The 20166-nt window shown below is 43.8% G+C and overlaps 1 protein-coding gene across 4 annotated transcripts in view; it reads right to left on the reverse strand.

Moving 5' to 3' along the window:
• Frmd4b (FERM domain containing 4B) overlaps window positions 1-20166 on the reverse strand; it is a 229964-nt gene that overhangs the window by 69471 nt on the left and 140327 nt on the right. For 3 of the 4 annotated variants that reach the window (XM_010635994.3, XM_010635978.1, XM_010635986.2), the window contains exon 6: window positions 2615-2803. The exons of the other annotated variant lie outside the window; for it this stretch is intronic. In XM_010635994.3, the coding sequence (XP_010634296.1) occupies window positions 2615-2803 (189 nt within the window). The remainder of the gene's footprint in view (window positions 1-2614; window positions 2804-20166) is intronic. 4 annotated transcript variants of the gene reach the window in all.

Genomic DNA, 20166 nt, shown 5'->3' on the forward strand with positions numbered 1-20166 from the left:
ATAAAGGTACAGTGGGGAGGTTTACAGAGGTAGTTATCGTCAGTGAGAACTTCAGAAAGGATTAAGCTTATTTCTCAGGTTCTAAGTGATTTGATTAGGGTTCTCAAAAAACCTAATAATAAATCTTATATAAGCCATAAACTAAAATAAACAGAGAACCCTGGAGATTACAGTGCTAGAAGTGATAATTACTCATGTTTCTCCGATATTACAAAATGAAAACAAATTAGTTTCCTCCTCTAACACACAAGCCTACCTTCTGAAACCTGAAGCAGAGGATCTGCTTGAAGGTCTTTGTTTCCAAAGTGGTCAGACCCTGGCCTTGGAATTCAAAGCTCACCTATCACCTCCAGGAACCGATAATCAAATCACAGATCAGCCAGGTTGGTTGGAATCTTCCTATCTGTCCAGCGAGAGGCAGACATCTAATCTGGCGAAGGATGATTCAACACTTAATCCAACAGGTGAGGTGGACGTTGATCAGATGAAATTTTAGAGGTTAAATTCCTCAGGTTCAAAGAAAAAGAATCTCCCGGAGTAGGAGGGAGCGAAGAGGGGAACTCAAAAGCATCCCTGAGTTTCACTTAGGCTGGAATTCAAAGTTTAAAGTCAAATTTGTCATGACAGGTTAAAAAAGAGAAAAAGTGCATCATCTGGGGAATACTTAAAAACAAAAACTAAAGATGAATAAGTGAAAATCTTCTCTCAACTCCAGGGACCCCTCAGCGACGCCCTTCCCCTCCTCAGAGCCTCAGATGAGTCATCTGAAGAAACACCAACTTTTCAATTTAGTAAATGGGTTAGCAGGCAGATAAAAAGACCCAAAGCAGATAATCTTTCAGAAGTTGCCAAATAATTCTCCATCTTGGGAGGGGCATCAAATATTAAAAATGCTGAAATGAGAAGCGAATCGCGCAGAGTACCAGGCTCAGACAGTTCCAAAGGCGTGGGGTGCAGTAACCCACCCCCCTCGACCCAACCACACCCTGGCAGGGGAGGCTGGAGTGGGGTGAAGGAGGGGGGTCGTTCAAAATCTCATGCCAGGAAGAGAAGAGAATGCATAGTTCGGCAACGCCCCACTTTTGGGGGGAATGGGGGTGGGAATCAAATCCAGGGCCTCTGCGCTGTGCCAGATCCTCATCCCTTCTGTATCTTTTCTTTTGAAACCAGTCTTTGCTAAGTCGCTAAGCTGCACAGGCTGGGCTCAAACCTGCACTCCTCCTGCCTCAGCCTTCCAGGGTGCTGGATTACAGGTATGTGCCTCCATGCCAGGCCCTCATATTTTTCTAAAGCCCTCTGTCCCCACCTAACCTTTCGTGCAATGACAGCAAATTCTGAACCCCAATACAGATTGCTGGTATCACTGGACTTGTTCACTAAACAATGCAGCAATTAAGAGTAAGTCAACTAAGAATAACATTTGCCTAATTCTCATCAATTTCATTTGGTGACATTTAACAAAGATTTTGAAAGAGCTCTTAACAGTTCGTGCCCGAAGGGCAAAAGTTCCTTGGAAGCTGCAGACTGGCCCCATGGATTTCTTTTCTTTTACTCTCAACCGTGGCAACAGAGGTAACCTTACAGGCACTGGGCAAGCTAATACTTGAGAGAGGATTTCCTCCAAGGACAAGGTAATGAGATCCTGCCATGGGCTTCTGCCGCTACGGGCCAGACTATGGGGCTAAACACAGAGAAGGAGAGGGGCGAGAGAAGTGAGGGGGCTGGAGGCGCTGAGCTGATACACAGCAGGGCCAGGTCCAGGCACCGCACCCGCGCGGCGAGCTGCCCTGGGAATTCAGACATCAGCTCACTGGGTACAACAGGCTGCACACTGCACATCTCATTGTCCTTGGTTTATTGGCTCAGCTGACTAAGACAACGTGCTAAGGAAGTAAATTGTAAGTGTCGACTCCCTCAGAAGAGGACTGAATAAAATAAAGCTCTAGGACCCGAGAGGGGACTTGGTGAAAACATAATCCGACCGTGTTACGGATGACAGCTCTGAGCTCGGGGACAGGAGGTATACCATCCCATCCCCCGGTGTGTGGCGATCCAGACTTCCAGTGCAGGGCTTTTTCCATTCTTCTACTATTTTTACTATGACACATATGCCATACATAATGATTGCATTCGCTGTGGGGAGTTGGTACACTATACTCTCCTCTGCCCTAGTTAACTTCCTATGACTCCAGGGCAATCTCTCACCAGGAAGTTTCCAAAAGCATGCTTTGGGAGAAAACAGGAATCAGGTAAACTGTGTAAAAATGACCCTGAATGGTTTACTGATGACATGCAGCCCTGGTAACAGTGGAGTGCTGTTGGGCGTGGTGACGCATGCCAGTAATCCCAGCACTTGGGAGGCTGAGGCAGGAGGATCGCTGTGAGTCCAAGACCAGCCTGGGCTACATAGTGAGTTCCAGGTCAGTCTCAACTACATAGTGAGACACTCTAAAAAAACAAAAAACAAAAACAAAAACAAAAGGTGGGAGACAGTAGCTCTTCACTGGAGAATCTGATAGATACCACCTGGGTCGGGTAATCAGGGAGCACCCATGACCACACAGCAGCACCGCGCGTCTTCAGAGGAGGTGCCCTCAGAAGGGCACACACTCACCCTACAATAGGCAAATGCAGACATTCCACAGTGCGAAAGCTGGGTGGAGGGAGGGAGCTCTGATTGACAGCCCTTGCTGGTTATTTCCATCATAGCTGAGTCCAAGCCACTGGACTGGAAAGAGACGAGAGATTTGGCTCTGAAGAGCTGGTACAGGCTGTCTGCAGCACACACCACGGTATCACAGTTCTGCCAAAAACAAACAAATCACGAGCCAGGCGTGGTGTGGGCCTGTAGTTCTGGCATTCAGGAGGCTGAGGCAGGAGGAGTGCCATGAGATAGAGGCCAGCCTGGGCTACACAGTAGGTCCAAGGCCAGCTTGGACTACAAAGGAGGACTTTGTCTCACAGATCCAGAAACCAAACCAAGCCAAACCATCTCTAGATCTGATCATAAGGAACCGTGATACAAACCCAAACCGAGAGATGTGCTACCAAATACTAGGCCCATACTCTAAAAACGCCAGTGTGGGGTCAGGGATTTAGCTCAGTGGTTCCGCTGCCTGCCTCACAAGCCCAAGGTCCTGAGTTTGATCCCCAGTACAAAAAAAAAAAAATGCCAGTGTGATGAAGGCCCAAGTAGAGGACTAAGGATCATCACAACTGAATGCAGTGTGATCCTCTGAGAAGAGTGCGCAACTGAGTCATATAGTAGAGAAAAATATGGGCTCAATGTTGCTTTTTTTTTTTTTTCCTGGTACTGGGGATCGCTCGAACTCGCATCCTTGCGCTTGCGAGGCAGGCAGTGGAACCACTGAGCTAAATCTCCAGCCCTCTCACTGTTGTATATTCTGAGTGTGACATAATGATACAGTACACAAGGGATGCCCCTGATCTTGGGAAAGATACAATGAGACATGCAGGGGGCAAACTGACATAATTTCCATAACTAACTCTCAAAGGGTTTAGAATAAAATTTCACATGTGAGGGCAGAAAGAATAAATGTGCCCGAATGTTACCAACGGATGAATCTGACTTGATAAATGTACTAGTATTTTTGCACCATCCTTTAAGCTATTCTCAAAGTTTAAGGTTATTTCTAAACGAAAAGTCTATAAAATGTTTTTGGACCATTTTTCCTCGAGTGGTGAATAGCTAGGTGTCTTGCCTGACAAGCACCACACTTTTTTCCTGGACATAATAATATCCCATTCTTTTGAGGATTTACTTACTTTCCTATTCTCCAGTAGAAACACAATAATTAGTTTTGGGGCACATGATGAAAGCTGTTCCAAAGATCTTCCCAGAGATTTCCCAGACTGGAACCAGGGAAAGAAAGTCCTTCACCCCCTGCAGAGAATACCAATGACTACAGATAGAAAGAAAGAGCCTTCTTGGCAATGGCTGTCAACTACATCCACTGCTGAGTAGGGCCGATGTCAAAGACTCGTTAAGATTCAAAACCTGACGAGAATCATGTCTGAGATGTGGTTTAGGCTTCTCTTCCTTGGTTTACCAGTAAGCCACCAAGCAGAGCAACGGACAGGTGGTATAAGGATACGAACGAATGGGTAGTTGCAGATCTCTGGATAGTGCGTGATTCTTCCTGAGTTATACGTCCACACGGGATGGAGGAATTGACCAGGTCAGAGGAGAGGATGGTGCTTTCCATGGAATCGGGCCAGTGGAGGAGACAGGCCAGCACTTAAAACCCACCTTTTACCTTCCAGGCCAATTCTTCCATGGCAGCGGAAGCAATCTTCCCTGGACTGGCTCCTATTTCCTGGGGATGTGGTAAACTACTCTACTCCTAGAAGACCTCCTACCTACATCTTTCAAGTATACAAACCAGTACTTTTTCTCCCTTTGTCCAAGTTAGTTGTCAGAAATAACATTTGTGAGGAATGGTGTCCATGCTGCGTTTTTCATTCCACTCTTCTAGGTCAGGGTTTGGCAACTTGAAAACAATTGCCAATTTTCGAGTTAGGTGATTGTGATTGTGGAGAACTGCGCTGTGCATTCCAGGATGCTAAGCAGCATCCCAAAACAGCTTCTCCCTTGTTGCAATGACAAAAATGTCTCTAGACCCTGCCAATGTTTCCCAGAGCAGAGCTGGTGCTAACTGTCCCTAGTGAAGAACCACTGCTCCAGCATCACTAAGTTTTATTCTAGGATTGAGCTAGAGTCATCAGAGGCCTACATATGGAGCCATAGCTTTAACCCAGGTAAAATAGCTGGGAGACTGTGTTTTAGCATTACTCCCCTGTGTTATGTTGAGAAATAAGTAAGAAACACCCCTCAGATGTCACTATTTTAATAAGTCCAGGTATGTTGTTGAGGACATTGTTTATTACATCATATACAATCCCTTTATGAGGACTTATGGGAGAAGTTGCTGGCTTCAGCACCAGTGTTGACTGTGTTCTTTCTCCCCCTCACCCGGTATCAGGCATTGAACTCAGGACCTTGTGGTTGCAAGGAAGATGCGGTGTCCTAGAGCTAATTCCCTGGCCCTGGCTGTGTTCCTTCTAAGTGTCTCTCTGCTTTTCCTTAATGACCACGATGAGTTAGGTAAATGGTCAGAACTTCCTCACCGCTTTGGCTCTTAAGGAGATTCTCAGATTTGTGGGCTAAATGTTTTTAAACTGGCAAGAGTAAATATTTTATGCTAATGTTAATCTCAGTAGCATCTAATGATTTCTACTTTATTTTCTTATTAAAATGTAACCCGGGTTTCTTTTTTGTTGTTCTTTATTTCATCATTATTTTTACCTTATCTGTGGGTTTTTATTTATTTTTTATGGTGGTGTACACAACATAATCATACATCTGAACAGATAAGGCACAGCTCTCAGCACACACCTCCATGAATGCCGATACCCAGTATATCAAACATTCTCCCTGATCCTTTCATCTTGGGGAAATGTATATATACGTATAGTTTTGTTTTGTTTTGGGTACTGGGGATTGAACTCCGGATCTTGTGCTTGTGAGGCAGGCGGCAGAACCACTGAGCTAAATCCCTGGCCCCAAAATTTATATATATTTTATAAACTATATTAAAACAGTAAAATTGCTCTGATAATTAGAAGAGTGTTAAATACTACTGCAGAATTATTCCAATGTGCAGTCTGTTACTAACCTCTCTGAGTGGTTCTTTTGACATTGCATATGATCTACTATCACCTCTGTATTAAATGATCCTTTGTTCCACTGGCCTCTTTGAGAATTTATGTTTGATTCTCACTTGTATATTCATTCCAATATCAACCCTTTCTTTGGTTTATTGGGGGTAAATTGTATCCTTCAATGTCTTCCTTTGACATGTCCCGCTCCTGGACTGTAAAGTAGATTGGTCTGAGGCCTCTTCCCCCACTGAAAAAATCCATGGGTCCTTCAGTAACTTGCTCTTTTTAAAACTCAGTTCTTCATCTGTAAAATGGGAGAAGCTCATACTAACATAACTGAGTTGTTTAGAGCATTAAGTGCAAAGGTAACATATTTATCGCAGAGCCTCACATTCAAAATCTCTCTTCATGCCATCCTCTGTATTAATGCTTGACACAATTTTTTTTTTAATGTTTTTTTGAGACAGGGACTTATTAGGTAATTCTGGATGGTCTCGAATTCACTGTGTAGCCCAGGCTAGCCTTGAACTCAGGGCAAATCTTCTGTCTCAGCCAAGGGCTGGGATTACAGGCATGCACCACCATGCCCGGCTTGATTAAATCTTAAATTCTTCATATTATTACACATACTTCTAGATTATCTACTTTGTTCTAGACCATTTTGCGCACATTTTCTGTAGTTTTATAATTTTAATCACTTCATTATGTCTTAATATCTAATAACAAAAATGTGTCACATTTCCACATTAATCTTTGACGTTTCACTTATTTTCAAAGAAATTTTAAAATAATTTTGGCAACTTTCAAAAAAGATACAGTGGATAAAAAGTCTAATTGGCTTAAACTAGCTAATGTAACTGTTATCTTACCATGGTATAAAAATAATTAAATTATTTTGCTGAGTAGTAAAATTTTGCATTAATGATATCTTTGTGTATTGTTTTTAGTAACCTGCTGTTTGTGTTTATATGGTAAAGGTTAAACTTGTTTTATTCATCCTCTTCAAAACATATTTAGAATTGAAGAATTCAATGAAAGTTATGTCAAAAAAAAAAAAAAGATATAGCAATTGTCTTCCTCTTGCGAGCTGTACCATGTCTGTACTGAAATTGCTGAACAGCAGTCATAGAGCTTTTTGATATATATATTAAGATCACACACATCCTGTTAGGATCAATATTCACTGCTTTATATTTTCCTTTAGAAATGGACCTCTCTTTTTCATCCTACTTTTTATCTGGTTGTTATCCTTACGCGCATTTTAACTGTGCTCCTCTCCTACGCTGCTGGTGGGCCCCACAATGATTTCAGACAAGCCCTTCACGGCAGGGTGCACTAAAACTTAACACCGACTCACGACAGCCCGGCACTCCATCCAGGGATACATCTAACACATGTTCGTACATTTGGCTACTAAAAGACAGGCACCGACATATTCAGAGCAGTGCTCTCCAGGTCAAGCAAACAGTGCAGGGTCCTCAAGGCCCATCAATGTGTACTTGCACGGTGGAGAATTCACCCTGTGGACTACAGCTCAGCAGCGACAACGAATTAGTCGGCAGCGCCCACACACAAACACTATCGATGGATCTCAGAAACACAAGCTGAACAAGGAACCGGACAGTAAAAGAGCAGATACTGGATGCCTCCCATCATGTAGACATCAGCTAAAACAGTAACTGCAGTTAAAAGGCCTGGTAGCAAGAGGATTCACGACCGGAAGAGAACATCTGAGAGGCTTCTCAGGGGTCAATGATGTTCTTTGATAATGATGGTGGTTCCACCGATGGGTTCCATTTCAGAAAGTGCACTGAGCTGCATGCTGAGGTTTCCTGCATTTTTCTGTATATTTATGCTTCAATACAAAGTTAAGAAATAGGCAGAATGCCTAATTTTACTGGTAGCCTCCTCCCACCTTCCTTAATGGCAACTCTACCCTCCATAGGCAGTCTCAGGCATAGGCTTGTGCAGTGAGCAACCTCCCCAACTATATCTGGTGATTCGGTTTAAATCTTCTATACATTATAATAAACCTTATACATGTTCTTTACGTGTTGCCCTAAGCTGCCGTCACTCCTGCCTACCAGGTCAGATCTTTAAGGGCATGGATTTTTAGCTATTGTCACACCAGCTGTACCTATAAGGACCTAGTATACTTCCTGGAACACAGCGGGTGCTCAGTAATATTTGTAGAACATCAACCAACAAAGAGTGCTGAAATACAAAGCTGATGAAGGGGTTTATGTCTTTCTCTTTGGAATGGGAATGCTTCTCGCCTTTCTTGATGTACTGTATAATTGATTTATGTTGATCTTCAATTCGGAGTTAAAATTCCAGTGTTTCTAACTGTGAGGGTATAGACCTGGCTTCACCATGGAGAAATGCAAGCACAGAACTTAAGCAGCAGTTCTACCTAGGCAGACTTGAGACACTGTACATGAGAGGTGTTAGGTATAGAAAGGTTACTGGCTGGCTGGCTTCACTTGTTACAAATGTAACAGGTAAAGAGTAATACTTGCTCCTGTACTTCACTGAGGCTTGAGGATGAACAGAGGAGAGAGAGAGAGGGAGGGGAGGGGGAGGGAGAGAGACTTCAAAAAGGTAAGAAGCATTACAGGAAAAACAAACAAATACAGGTGTCTTATGGGCGTGTATCACAGTTTCAAGACATAAGCATTATGCGCAGAGTATCTGGGCAGACTGCTTCTCAGGAACTTGATCACAATGAAGATAGGAGCATGGAGGTGGGGGGGGGAGAGTTAGTTACTTCTAAGCCTGTGAATTAGTGCTCGGCTGTGGGAGAGCAACACAGATGACTATTCGGATATGGAAAGGAGAGAGGGAGGAGGGAAATCTAGCCAGACCACACTTTCTCCAGCTCCAGCCCAGGCACAGTTTGCGCAGTGTATTTTTATTTTTACACAGAGGGCAGAGAATTTTGAGCTTGGGATGAAATTCTGACTAATTTAAACCGTGTCATAGTTTGTAGAGACCATGCTCCACTGAAAGGAAAAGTAGCTGATTCCAAAGCTGTGGCAGCAAGGGTATAAAGAGAATCTGGATTTTTCTTACTATGTCATAAAATAAAGACGTGGTAGCTGGGCATGGTGGCTCACACCTGCAATTCCAGCACTCAGAAGGCTGAGGAGGGAAGATTGCTGTGAGTTTGAGACCAGCCCTGGCTACACAGTGAGTTCAAGGGCAGTCTCAACTACATAGTGAGGCCCTGTCTAAAAAAAAACAAAAAATAAAAGAAGAAGTGGTCTAAAGTGATGGGGACAAGTCAAGGGGACCCAGCATTCAATTTAAACAGGATTCCATTGGCCAATGTGGAAGCAATTTAAACATCAAAATGAATGACAGAGGGACGGGGATTTAGCTCAGTGGTTCCGCTGTCTGCCTCGCAAGTGCAAGGACCCGAGTTCAATCCCTGGTACCAAAAATAAAGAAATAAATAAACAGAAAAACCAAAATGAATGACAGAAATGAATTATAATACACTGAATAAAAAAGAATTCTTGAATCCAGACTAGCAGCTCAAAAAAGTTTTAAAAGATACTGATCCAGGAGAAGGGATAATTATTATTTTCAGATGGATGTTAAAAACATGGAAGGTGACAAGTTAGAAAATTGTCTTTTTCAATTGGCACAGTACTAACAACTCAGGCGAGGTCTCCAGGGCAGGCCAAGGTCCTCGGGTTAGAGATTGTCAGACGGGGACTCATGGCAGAGAAACCCGGTGGACGTCACTTTCACTCAAGGCAAGGCACGCCGATATGGCCCGTGTCTGGTGAGGGGCACCGAGAGGGACACTGCACCACTTGGCCAGCATCGCACAGTATGAGCACTGTTAAACTAGCAGGCCTCAAACGTCGGCGTGAAGCGGAAATACTGGCAGAGCCAGAAGAAGACACAGAGGGAGGCCGGGCTCCCCAGAGCAGGAGGAGGGTGATAAGGGCAGAGGTGGGGGGTCTCAGTGTCTGCCCCAGGTTCCCAGCCGATTCGGAGACAGGCCCAGCGCGATTGTGTTGAGTCAGACGCGTCCACACTTCACAGAGTGGCAGGCATTTTGCTAAGCAACTGGCCCGTTTCCTTCAAGTGCATCCGTGTAATAAAGACCCAAGGAAGACTAGACTTCTGTCCCTGATTGCAGAAGAGGCTGTGGAGTCACCACAGCCACGCGCAGTGCGTGGCCCTGGATCGGGCCCTGGGCCACAGGGAACACGAACCATCAGAGAAATGTGAACAAGGCTCTACGTCAAATAGACAGAGGTTGTAAACTGTGGTAGGTGTTCATGAAAATCTCTACTCCTCATGGGCCAAGGTGAGCGTTTGACCCACAGGTGTCCAGCCAGGACCTACGTAATGCCTAGCACATACGGGACACTCAGCAAACACACATTTTTTTTTCAAAATTCTGATTTTCTACAAGCAAAACATTATGTTTTTCATTAAAGAAATGTAAACAAACAATTTATACAAGCACATTTTAAAATTACATCTTTTAAAAACCTTATTGTTAGGGCCCTGAAGCTTTCAGCATAATGAAATCTTTCTTTTTTAAAAAAATTGTGTGTGTGTGTGTGTGTGTGTGTGTTAAATCAAAGGCTAAGGGGTTAGGATCAGTTCCTGCTACATGATCCGATCGTGTTTACATGATTTTTTGTGGTCTGAGCAAAGTTCTAATTAAAACTATTTGTGTTGAAGAAATTCGGCCTCCATCTTGGATAATAAATACACATTTTAAAGTGAATTCTTCAATAGTTTAAAACTACTATGTTTTGAGGCCCGTGCCCTACCCGATTATGCTGGAAAACAAGTCATCAGGCTTCTGAGCTTTCTTTTCCTCATCTCTCAGTTTTACTGCTCCCTATTTTTAAGTTTCCACTTCATTCCTCTTAAGCTCACGGTCAAGGCTCAGAGACGGGCTCGGCCATTCTGCCGCCCTCTGAGCCTCTTAACGAACCCCAGCGCCAACATATTTTCAGAGTGAGGGAGTGAAGGCCGACAGGGCTGCCCTGGAAATGAGAGGCGCGGTGATCTACAGCCAAATTGTTGGGCCACGCGAGATGGGCAGGGCACCTAACTGGGTCAGGCTCCACTAAGGAGCGTGGAAGTTCCCAGGCACCCGCGTGGGACCCGCACTCGGGAGACAGCCGGACAACAGACAAATAACCACGACCAAACGAATACTTAGAACCCCGCTCTCCGCTCCTGTACGCGCCCTTATGCAGTGTAAGATCAGACGCACAGCACACTTTAATTACAGCATTCTAATTGCTTAAATGCACCCTGGCACCAGATTACGTTGACAGCTTGAATCTGTAGCAGCAGAGTGTTCTGAGGGAAAACAGTAGTTTAAAAAAGAAAGAAAGAAAGAAAGAGTGCAAGGTGCTTATAAGATAATCAAGGATGATTAGAGGGAGAAAAGGATGAATCGGGAGAAAGCAATCTGTGGTCCTGCTGTGAAAATGAAGACTTTGAGTAAAGGAGCTCTGTAAATACACAAAGATATTTTTATTTTCAAGGTTGATGTGCACCTATCGGATTGGGCCTGCCACTAACCCTAACCCCGATAGTGTATACTAAATTTAAATCATTTTCCTCTGCACTCTCTTTCCATGCCCAAATTGCGGTTATGCATGTACACTTAAGCACTTCTGAGAGGTGAGGACGTTTCATAACCTGGGCCTCTCGGGAACTGTGGGAGACATTGTTGTCGATAACAATGACAACAAATACAAGGAAGACTTATGCAGGGCTTACTATCTGCTCCGATAGGGTTATGCACATGCTAATTCAGTGAATCCTCCAGGCAGCCAGCCCTGTGTGTGGTACCGGTCACATCTCTGCTTCACCAAAGCTTAGCGAAAGAGTAGGTTGTTGCTTCCAGTCACCCTGCCAGTCCAGCAGGGATCTGAAGACAGTCAGAACCCCGCTTCTATACCCCTCCTCTGTGTCCTGACTCAAGCCAGCCGATGACTTGTCTCCCTCATGAGGGAATGGACAATCTTGGTTGGTGTCTGAAGCTTCACTTTAGTCTAAACTGTACTTTTTCTAAGGCACACATTCCGTGTTCTTTGTAAGTTTAAAACTGCATCATTTCAATGGGTTCACCTCAAATGACTATCTTTCGTAAAGAACTCACCTTGTAAAGGTTCTCCAAAATGGCATCCATGTTAGGCCTACTTAATTATGAAACGGAAGTCTTCACCTCCGTTTCTGCTTTCTGAAACTTGAAGGTATCCCTTCAAACTTCCTTCTGGGACTCATGACATGTGAAGTACCCCAGAAAGGCAAATGACATTGGTTAATTTATATCTAAAGTAATGGGAAAATGCCTTACAAGCTCTTTTATCCATCGGTGCTCAAATTCTCTGAGTTAAAGGTTTTATGTTTTCAGCTGAATGGATCATCTGTATCTTCCTCTCTCCTTTCAAATGTTCATCACAGTATTTTTATATGATTTTGTTTCTGAGGAACAACTTAGCTGCAATACAGCTCTTATGGCCCATTTCTAAAATGATGGTGCCCCAGAAACATCAGTACTAGGTTTAAATGTTTTCAGATGATCTATATCAAACCACACTATTATGAAACACAGGTCTTCTGGTTGGATTTTGAGAAGTTCTTCTCAATGCATTCAGTAAATATTTGAATGCCTACTTGTGCCGGCAATACACCAGCGATCAAGTAATTCCACCTTTGGAAATTCACCTTGGCTAATGACAGGTGAGTGAAGTCTTCCCTGTCTTTTATTTATGTGTGTGCCCTTGCACCTTGGTAGGCCTGCAGCTTTCTATCTGTGAAAAGGATGAAAAATTACATTTCTTCCCACCCTCTCAAGGAGTTGGTAAAGGCAAATGACAGAGCACAGATGAAAAGGTCTGAGGATACGGGGTTTACAGTGGCATGTATTATATAAGCTGTTATTACAAAGACGTTGATTCCCACAAAGTTACAATGTAGCCCACATCCCAGGGACTGTCACTTAAGACAAACACAATTTCAATGTTGGGAAAACCACATGAAGCAAGGTAAGGTGAAATATCTATTACAAAAGTTTCAACAGCTCTTTAAAAGATAGTATTGCATTCCATTGTTCCTCATGGACTGGCCAGTTTCCATAGCAGCTCTGATGTTTGCTTTACTGACTATACTTCGTTAATACTGGTCTGGGAATGACTGGGTATTAAGAGAAGGCAGGTTCACCAATCTGTAAACAAACCTTACAGCTTGCAAAATCCAATTTCTGCTACTGACTTCTTTATTTCTGTATCTTAAAGCGAGCTGAGGATTAAAACATACCCACACATATGCATGTACACACCCACTCATAAGTTCATGTGTGCAAACATTCTTAAATCTGAAATGATAAAAACAAGCCAGGGAAATATACAAAGTGTAACTGAAAAATATGGTATGTGTTTAATTTTTTTAAATGAATACAGTAAAAGTCACACTGCCATGAACCCTCCTCAGAATACTTCCCCCTCACTTTGGACACACTTAGCCCATCCTTCTTGTCACATTTTTTTGGAGGGGGGGTACTGGGAATCGAACTCAGGACCTTGTGCTTGCGAGGCAGGTGGCAGAACCACTAAACTAAATCCTCAGCCCTGAAACTTTCCTTTCTTTTTTGGTACTGAGGATTGAAGTCAGGACCTTGTGCTTGAGAGGCAGATGGCAGAACCTCTGGGCTAAATCCTCTTGTCACTTTCTGTTTTGTTTTATTTTGTTTGGTTTGGTTTGGTTTTTTGAGGCAGGGTCTCATTACATAGTTCAGACTGCTCCGGAATTCACTGTGTAGCCCAGGCTGGTCTCAAACTCACAGCGATCCTCCTGCCTCAGCCTCCCAAGGGCTGGGATTACAGGCATGGGCCACCATGCCCGACTTGTTTTGTTTTTTTGAGACAGGGTCTCACTCTGTAGTGGAGACTGACCTGGAACTCACTATGGAGCCCAGGCTGGTCTCAAACTCACAGCGATCCTCCTGCCTCAGCCTCCCAAGGGCTGGGATTACAGGCATGGGCCACCATGCCCGACTTGTTTTGTTTTTTTGAGACAGGGTCTCACTACGTAGTTAAGACTAACCTGGAACTCACTGTGTACCCCAGGCTGGTCTCCGACTCACAGAGATCCTCCTGCCTCAGCGTCCTGAGTGCTGGGATTATAGGCATGTGTGCCACCACGCCCAGATCTTGTCACTTCCTAAAGCAATTCAGGAAGTCCTCTTTCCTGAATGCTTTTAGTTGCACTCTCTTGGCTGCCTCAATGTCTGAATCAATCCACTCAAACATTTACCTTTCATGGTCATTTTGACTTTGGAACACGGTGCAGGACCCTGGGAATAAGGTGGGTGAAGGCACACCGCAGTGTTTTTATGAGCCTGCCTTTCTGGTGGGTGGTGCTCAGCAGTTGCACTTATTGTAGTTTTTGATCACCCCTCATAAAGACATTCGCGAAGGAGGATTTCCAGAACTGCTTCAGAAGGTGGCAAGAAGAATGGGATAAGTGGTGGCTTCGAAGCAAGAGCAAGTGGTCTGAAGAAGATTCGTGGCAATGTCCTGTGCTGTGACAATTGTTTAAACAGTGCAACGTTTGACATTGTGCTTGTGTTTTAGCTCTCGGCTACTATCAGACTGTTGCCTGGGGAGCTCCATGGAATAATTCCAGGAGAAGAGCCACGGAAGTGCTGCTGACAGCTAGGGATTAGTTACAAAGAAATCTGCTTCATGCCCTGTTATGTTAAATCCAGCTAAGTCCTCTTCTGTAAAGTTAGTATAAATATGGATAGTGTTGAGTCTTTCCATGAATGTGCACTTAAAAAAAAAAATCTCTCTGCCATGCATGTAAAATTGGAACTGTGCTAAATTATCCAAATATCTTCTCAGTTTTAGGAAAACACTGCCTTTCTAATCAGTCACATTTTGATCATGCGGGAGCTTTTCACCGACTTGGGTGGACTGATGCATCCACTCGTCCCGCACCCATCCTGCCTCATTGCTGCCTACGTGGGGACTTTCCCTGTACCAATAAGTAGAAAGAAAGTCAATCACAGCCAGGGCTGAACGGTGGGAGTGGGACATTCTGGGAGACTCGGCCAATGGGCTTTCGGGACGAAGCAGATCCCTCTCTATGTGCACAAGTCCCTCGTGCCCCTTGCTCTTGGAGACAATCAAAGGCTGCTGAGTACTTCCTTGGAACGGTAAGAACAAGCTGTTTGATGCGGAAGAACAGAGAAATGTGTCAACCTAACCTTGTCGCTGATTTTACAGTGATTCTCTGAAATGCCTCCTAAAGGTACTTACAGCAAGGACAGCAGCGAAGGGCGCGACAGCTATGGTGAGAGCCCAGCACTTTACAGTCCGATCGTGCAAGGCTGACGTCATATTCCAGTGGGGTCAGTGTGTTAAATTTCACGGTTACAAGTACAATATCAACTCTGGAAAATTGGGTTTAGGAACAGTAGTTCCACCTTAGGTCATGAAAACAGAATAAGATTGAAAGCTGAAAATGACTAATTTTACGGTTCTTGCTCACAATTGATTGTCAGTTTGGCTCGATCTTTTCACAAGCCCATCTTGCAAAATTTGATCATTTTAGTTGCTAGTGTGAACTACACTGATTTTGAAGTTGACCGAGGGGCAACTTCCTGTATGTCAGGCTCTGTGGCAACAGTGGGAAGATAAAGATGAAGCCCGGCCTCGAAAGTCAATGTAAAGAGTAGAGTAGAATTGTGGTCTGCAGAGCCTGGGAAGGGTATGGCTGCGTGGGAAGAGGGACTCCTGGCGTCCTACAGAACAGTAGATAACTATGGTTAACAGTAAACAAGTATGGCCGGGGATTTAGCTCAGTGGAAGTGCAAGGACCAGAGTTCGATCCCTGGTACAAAAAAAAAAAAAGAGTAAATAACTGAATACTTTCCAAAAGCTAGCAGAGAGGATTCTGAATGTTTCTAGGAGATAGAAATGATGTAAGTCTGAGGCGATACTTACCTCGATCTGATCCATTATACAGGGTATGCATGTACTGAAATGTCACACTGTACTGCATAAATATGTAGATTATTAACAAAAAGAAAATTAAACAAAAAAGGTTAATGCACATGGGAGAGTGGCAGCTGCCTAAGGGACTAATTCAACAGGATAGGTTGAATCAGAGTAAATATTTAAAGAATGATCTGGAGGCTGGGAGAATTAAAGCCCCACAGGAGATGGTGGTGGTGGGCGGCCGACAAGAAAGGATGACATTGCTTTAAAGGGCAGGACTCCAGAGCTGAGTTGTGGAAGTGTGCTAGAGGGAAAGGAAAGGGGAGAGGCACTCAGAAGACGAGCAGGTATGGAAAAAGAGGGCATTCATGGAGAGAAAAGCCTATACAAAGGGCAAGGGTGCAAAGTGTGTAGGTGCAGTCTGGTAACCCCAGCACTCGGGTGGCTGAAACAGGAGGACTGCAGGCTCCAATCCAGCCTGGGCAATCTAGTGAGAGGCTGTCTCAGAATAAAAAATACAAAAGGGCTGGGGATGTAGCTCAGTGAGAAAGCTCTATCTTCGATGCCCACTATGCGGCAGGGGGTTGAGGGGGGCATGCACGGAGCAAGCCTAGTACATCTTGTCAAGCAACGAGCAGTTGTCTCAGTGTAACCACAGATCAGGAGAGGGCTTGCATGTCCTGTTAAGGGGCCTGGTGTGTAAGAATAGTCCAGGAGGCCCTTTATCTGCAGACTCTCATTTGTGGTTTCAGTTTCCTGGGGTTAGTCATAGCCTAACAAAAAATTTTAAAAAAAATATTAAGACATGGTATTATGTAGTCCAAGCTGGGACTTCACAACCTTCCTGCCTCAGTCTCCTGAGTACTGGGACTCTGAGTGTGCACCACCGCACTTGGCTAACAGTCTGAAAACCTTAAATGGGAAATTTCAGAAATAACTCGTAAGTTTTAAAATGTGCCCCATTCTGAGCTGTGTGACAAAATCTTGCACAGTCCTGCTCTCTATCTAGGACACAGGTCATCCTTTTGTCCAGCCTTCCCACATGACATGTTCCCCACCCTCCGCTCACTGAAGGACTACACCAGTTATCAGTTTGCGAGAGAGGGACAGACAGATAACACACATCACATTCACATGACTTTTATTACGGTGTATCTTACAATTGTACTATTTTATTAGTTACTATCATTAATCTCTTAAACTTAATCCATCAATCAATCAGTGGTAAAGGAGATTAAACTCTAGGTCTTCACACTGAGCTACAGGCTCAGTCCTTCTTTATTTCGAGATAGGGTCTCACTAAATCACTAAGTTTTCTGAGCTGGGGTAGAACTTTCAATCCTCCTGCTTCAGCCTCCCAGAGTTCTGGGATTATGAGTGTTCACCACAGCACTGCCTAATTTATAAATTAAACTTTATCAAAGGCATACATGTATAGAAAAAGTATAGTATGTAGAGAGTTAGTACTGTCTTTACTTTCAGGCATCCCCCTGAGGGTGTTGACATATATCCCTCACGAAGAAGGGGCAGCTACTGCCGTAATGTAAGCAAGAATATTAATAGTGCCGGGCGTGGTGGCACACACCTCTGAGCCCAGCACAAAGGAGTCAGAGGCAGGAGGGTCGCTGCAAGTTCGAGGCCAGTTTGGGCTACGTATTCTGGATGTATTGCACACCAATTCAGCGTTACTCCCACCTCCTTATGGCCAGTGAAACCAGGTTTCCAAGTGTAAGGGATATGCCCAGGTTAGTGCCAAGGCCGGTTGCTCAGCCCAGGTTGCTTGGGTCTGAGTCCAAGCTACCCCTAGTGTAGGCTCTAAGAGGCCAAGAGGCCAGCTCAGATATTAGCAGGCTGGGTGGGAGTACTTGGCGCTCCTGATTGTATTTTGTTTGTTTTGTGGTCCTGGGATCAAATCCAGGGCTTTGCATACAGGAAGCCAGTTCCTCACCAGTGAGCTACAGACCCAGCCCGATCTGCTTTGACACTGTAAAACGCCTCAACTTCCGTCTGTTCATTCTTTATGCGTTCATTTAATCACTCACTTAATAGCCTTCTATCTAATATATTTAAGCTTCTAGATATTCCAACATAAAACCTGGTCCTTACTCTCAATGCGGTGACATATTGTTACATTTTATTTATTTTCTGGTTTATTTTTTGGAGTACTGGGGATTAGACCCAGGGTACTGAGCCCTGCAGCAGCCACAGCCCTTTGAAATTTTTTTGTATTTTGAGAAAGGGACTTGCTAAGTCACTTAGTTTTCTGGCAGGCCTTGAACTCATGATCCTTCAGCCTCCCGGGACCACATTATGTTCACTGGTTTAAAGCTAACGATAAGAATTACACCTTTTCGTGTCAGTCAGAGAAGGCTCTCCTATATTTTTTTGAATGGCTACGTGATATCCTGTCATGAACGACTTGTAATTTATTTAAGTGGTTCATGCTGAAGTATATTTAAATAGCTTCCAGCTTCTGAGTATTAGAAATAAAGTGAAAGATGTTTTACTTTTAAAAAAAAGCCTCTGTGAAGAATGTTTTCAAATCTGTCTTTTCATATTTTAATAAAATCTCCCAGGGACTACATTCATAGTTGGTAGAGCGCTGGGTGAAAAGATCGATTCTTAATTTGAAGGGAAGGGGCCAAACTGGCTTTCAAATGGCATTAAGGCACTAAGGACATTATGCAGCTAAGTGTGGTGGGAACATGCTTTGGGAGGACAGGCCAAGACTCTGACCAAGTCTGCTAATGAAAGGCCACACCTAACAAGGTCTGGGTCAAGAAATGGGGTACGAGGGAGGATAAAAACAAACACGATAGCTTGGTCTTATAATGACTGTTTCTTAATAGGGTCATTAATGTCTGGCTCGCTTGTATTTCACATTTACTCAAAGTACAAAGGGGTAAGTATTTATTAGGAAAGAAGAGGGAAAGCAGTGGCACCTACTGGGCCCAGCTGCCCCGGCCAGGTCTCCACCATACTGAGGGGCTGGCGTGTTGTCTCCTGCCTGGTGCGGTGCCCAGGTCAGCATGGCTCGACTGACTCCAAAGATGTTTTATTTAAAGCATCAGAAGAGATCTCAGTTGTATGATGGGGTCAAAACTAAAACAGGGCCTCCTCTGGGAGGTTTACAGTTGTCTTTCTTGGCTTTTATGTTGAAGCCTTTAGTGTATCAAGGCATGTGATGAATTTCTGTGGACGTGGTATAACATTCAATGCTTTAATTTGTTTTGTTTTTTTTTGCAGTACTGGGGATTGAACCCAGTGTCTTTGTGCTGAGCTGCACCTTCATCCCTGCAGTTTTTTGTTTTTTGTTTTTTAATTTTGAGACAGGATCTCATTAAGTTACAAAGTCATCCAAGCAGGACTCAAAATTGTGACCCTCCTGCTTCAGCCTCTCCAAGTGCTGGGATTATGGCTGTGCACCAATGTATTTTCTGGCATGAAAATATCTTATGATCATGAGGTAGATAATTGAATGGCATATCTAGGGTATAGCATCTGTGTGTGCGCATGTGTGTTTGGTTATAAAAATCCTAATTTGACTTCTGAGATTTCTCATATTGTAGGGCTAAGAAAATGTCCTAAACTTCTCCTTACATTATTTCAGGAAAGAGTAACAAATAATATCAAAGGCCTTCTTAAGTCTCAAGTTTCCTAGTGTCGCAGAAATATTATGTCTTAGAAAGTATTAGACACACTGCATTTAAAATAATACAACACACACTATACACAAACATAAAAAAAATCCCTAAGACAGGTTTTTTATGCTGTAGGAAGATATGATGCTAAATATTCTAATGATAAAGCAATACTTACGAGCGACACTGGTCCCTAATAGGAATGTTATGTTTAAATTTTATGAACAAATAAAGAAAGACATTGAAGCCAGGCACGGTGGCACACACCTGTAACCCCAGCATTCGGGAAGCTGAGGCAGGAGGATCACTGGGAGTTCAAGACCAGCCTGGGCTACATAGTGAGTTCTAGGTCAGTCTCAACTACCTAGTGAGACCCTGTCTCAAAAAACCCCCCCCCCCCCCAAAAAAAAAGAAAGAAAAGAAAGATACTGGTTCATTGGAAACAGATTCCCTAGTTGTTGTTTTTTTTTTTTTTTTTTTGGTGGTGGTGGTACTGGGGATCGAACCTGGGCAGTGGAACCACTGAGCCAAATCCCACACCCTGGACTCCCTAGGTTTGATTGCTCCTCTAATGAGCTATTTAATCTTGGGCAAATTATTTAATTTACTCATGCTTCTGTTTTCTCATTTGTCAAAGTAATGATAAATAACGGGACAGTGGTTGTGAGGGTTAAATATGCTAAGCCAGTGCCTGCTACCTGCAAAGCTCTCAGTAGAACAGTGCTCCTAGTGAACTTTCTATCACTGTAACAAAATACCCGAGGTAATCAAATTATAAAGAGAAAGGGGACATTTGGGCTCACAGCTTTGAAGTTGCCACTCCATGACTGGTTGGTTCCACTGCTCTGGGC

Source organism: Fukomys damarensis, unplaced genomic scaffold (assembly GCF_012274545.1).
Source record: "Fukomys damarensis isolate Sample0158 unplaced genomic scaffold, DMR_v1.0_HiC HiC_scaffold_28, whole genome shotgun sequence".
NCBI lineage: Eukaryota > Metazoa > Chordata > Mammalia > Rodentia > Bathyergidae > Fukomys > Fukomys damarensis.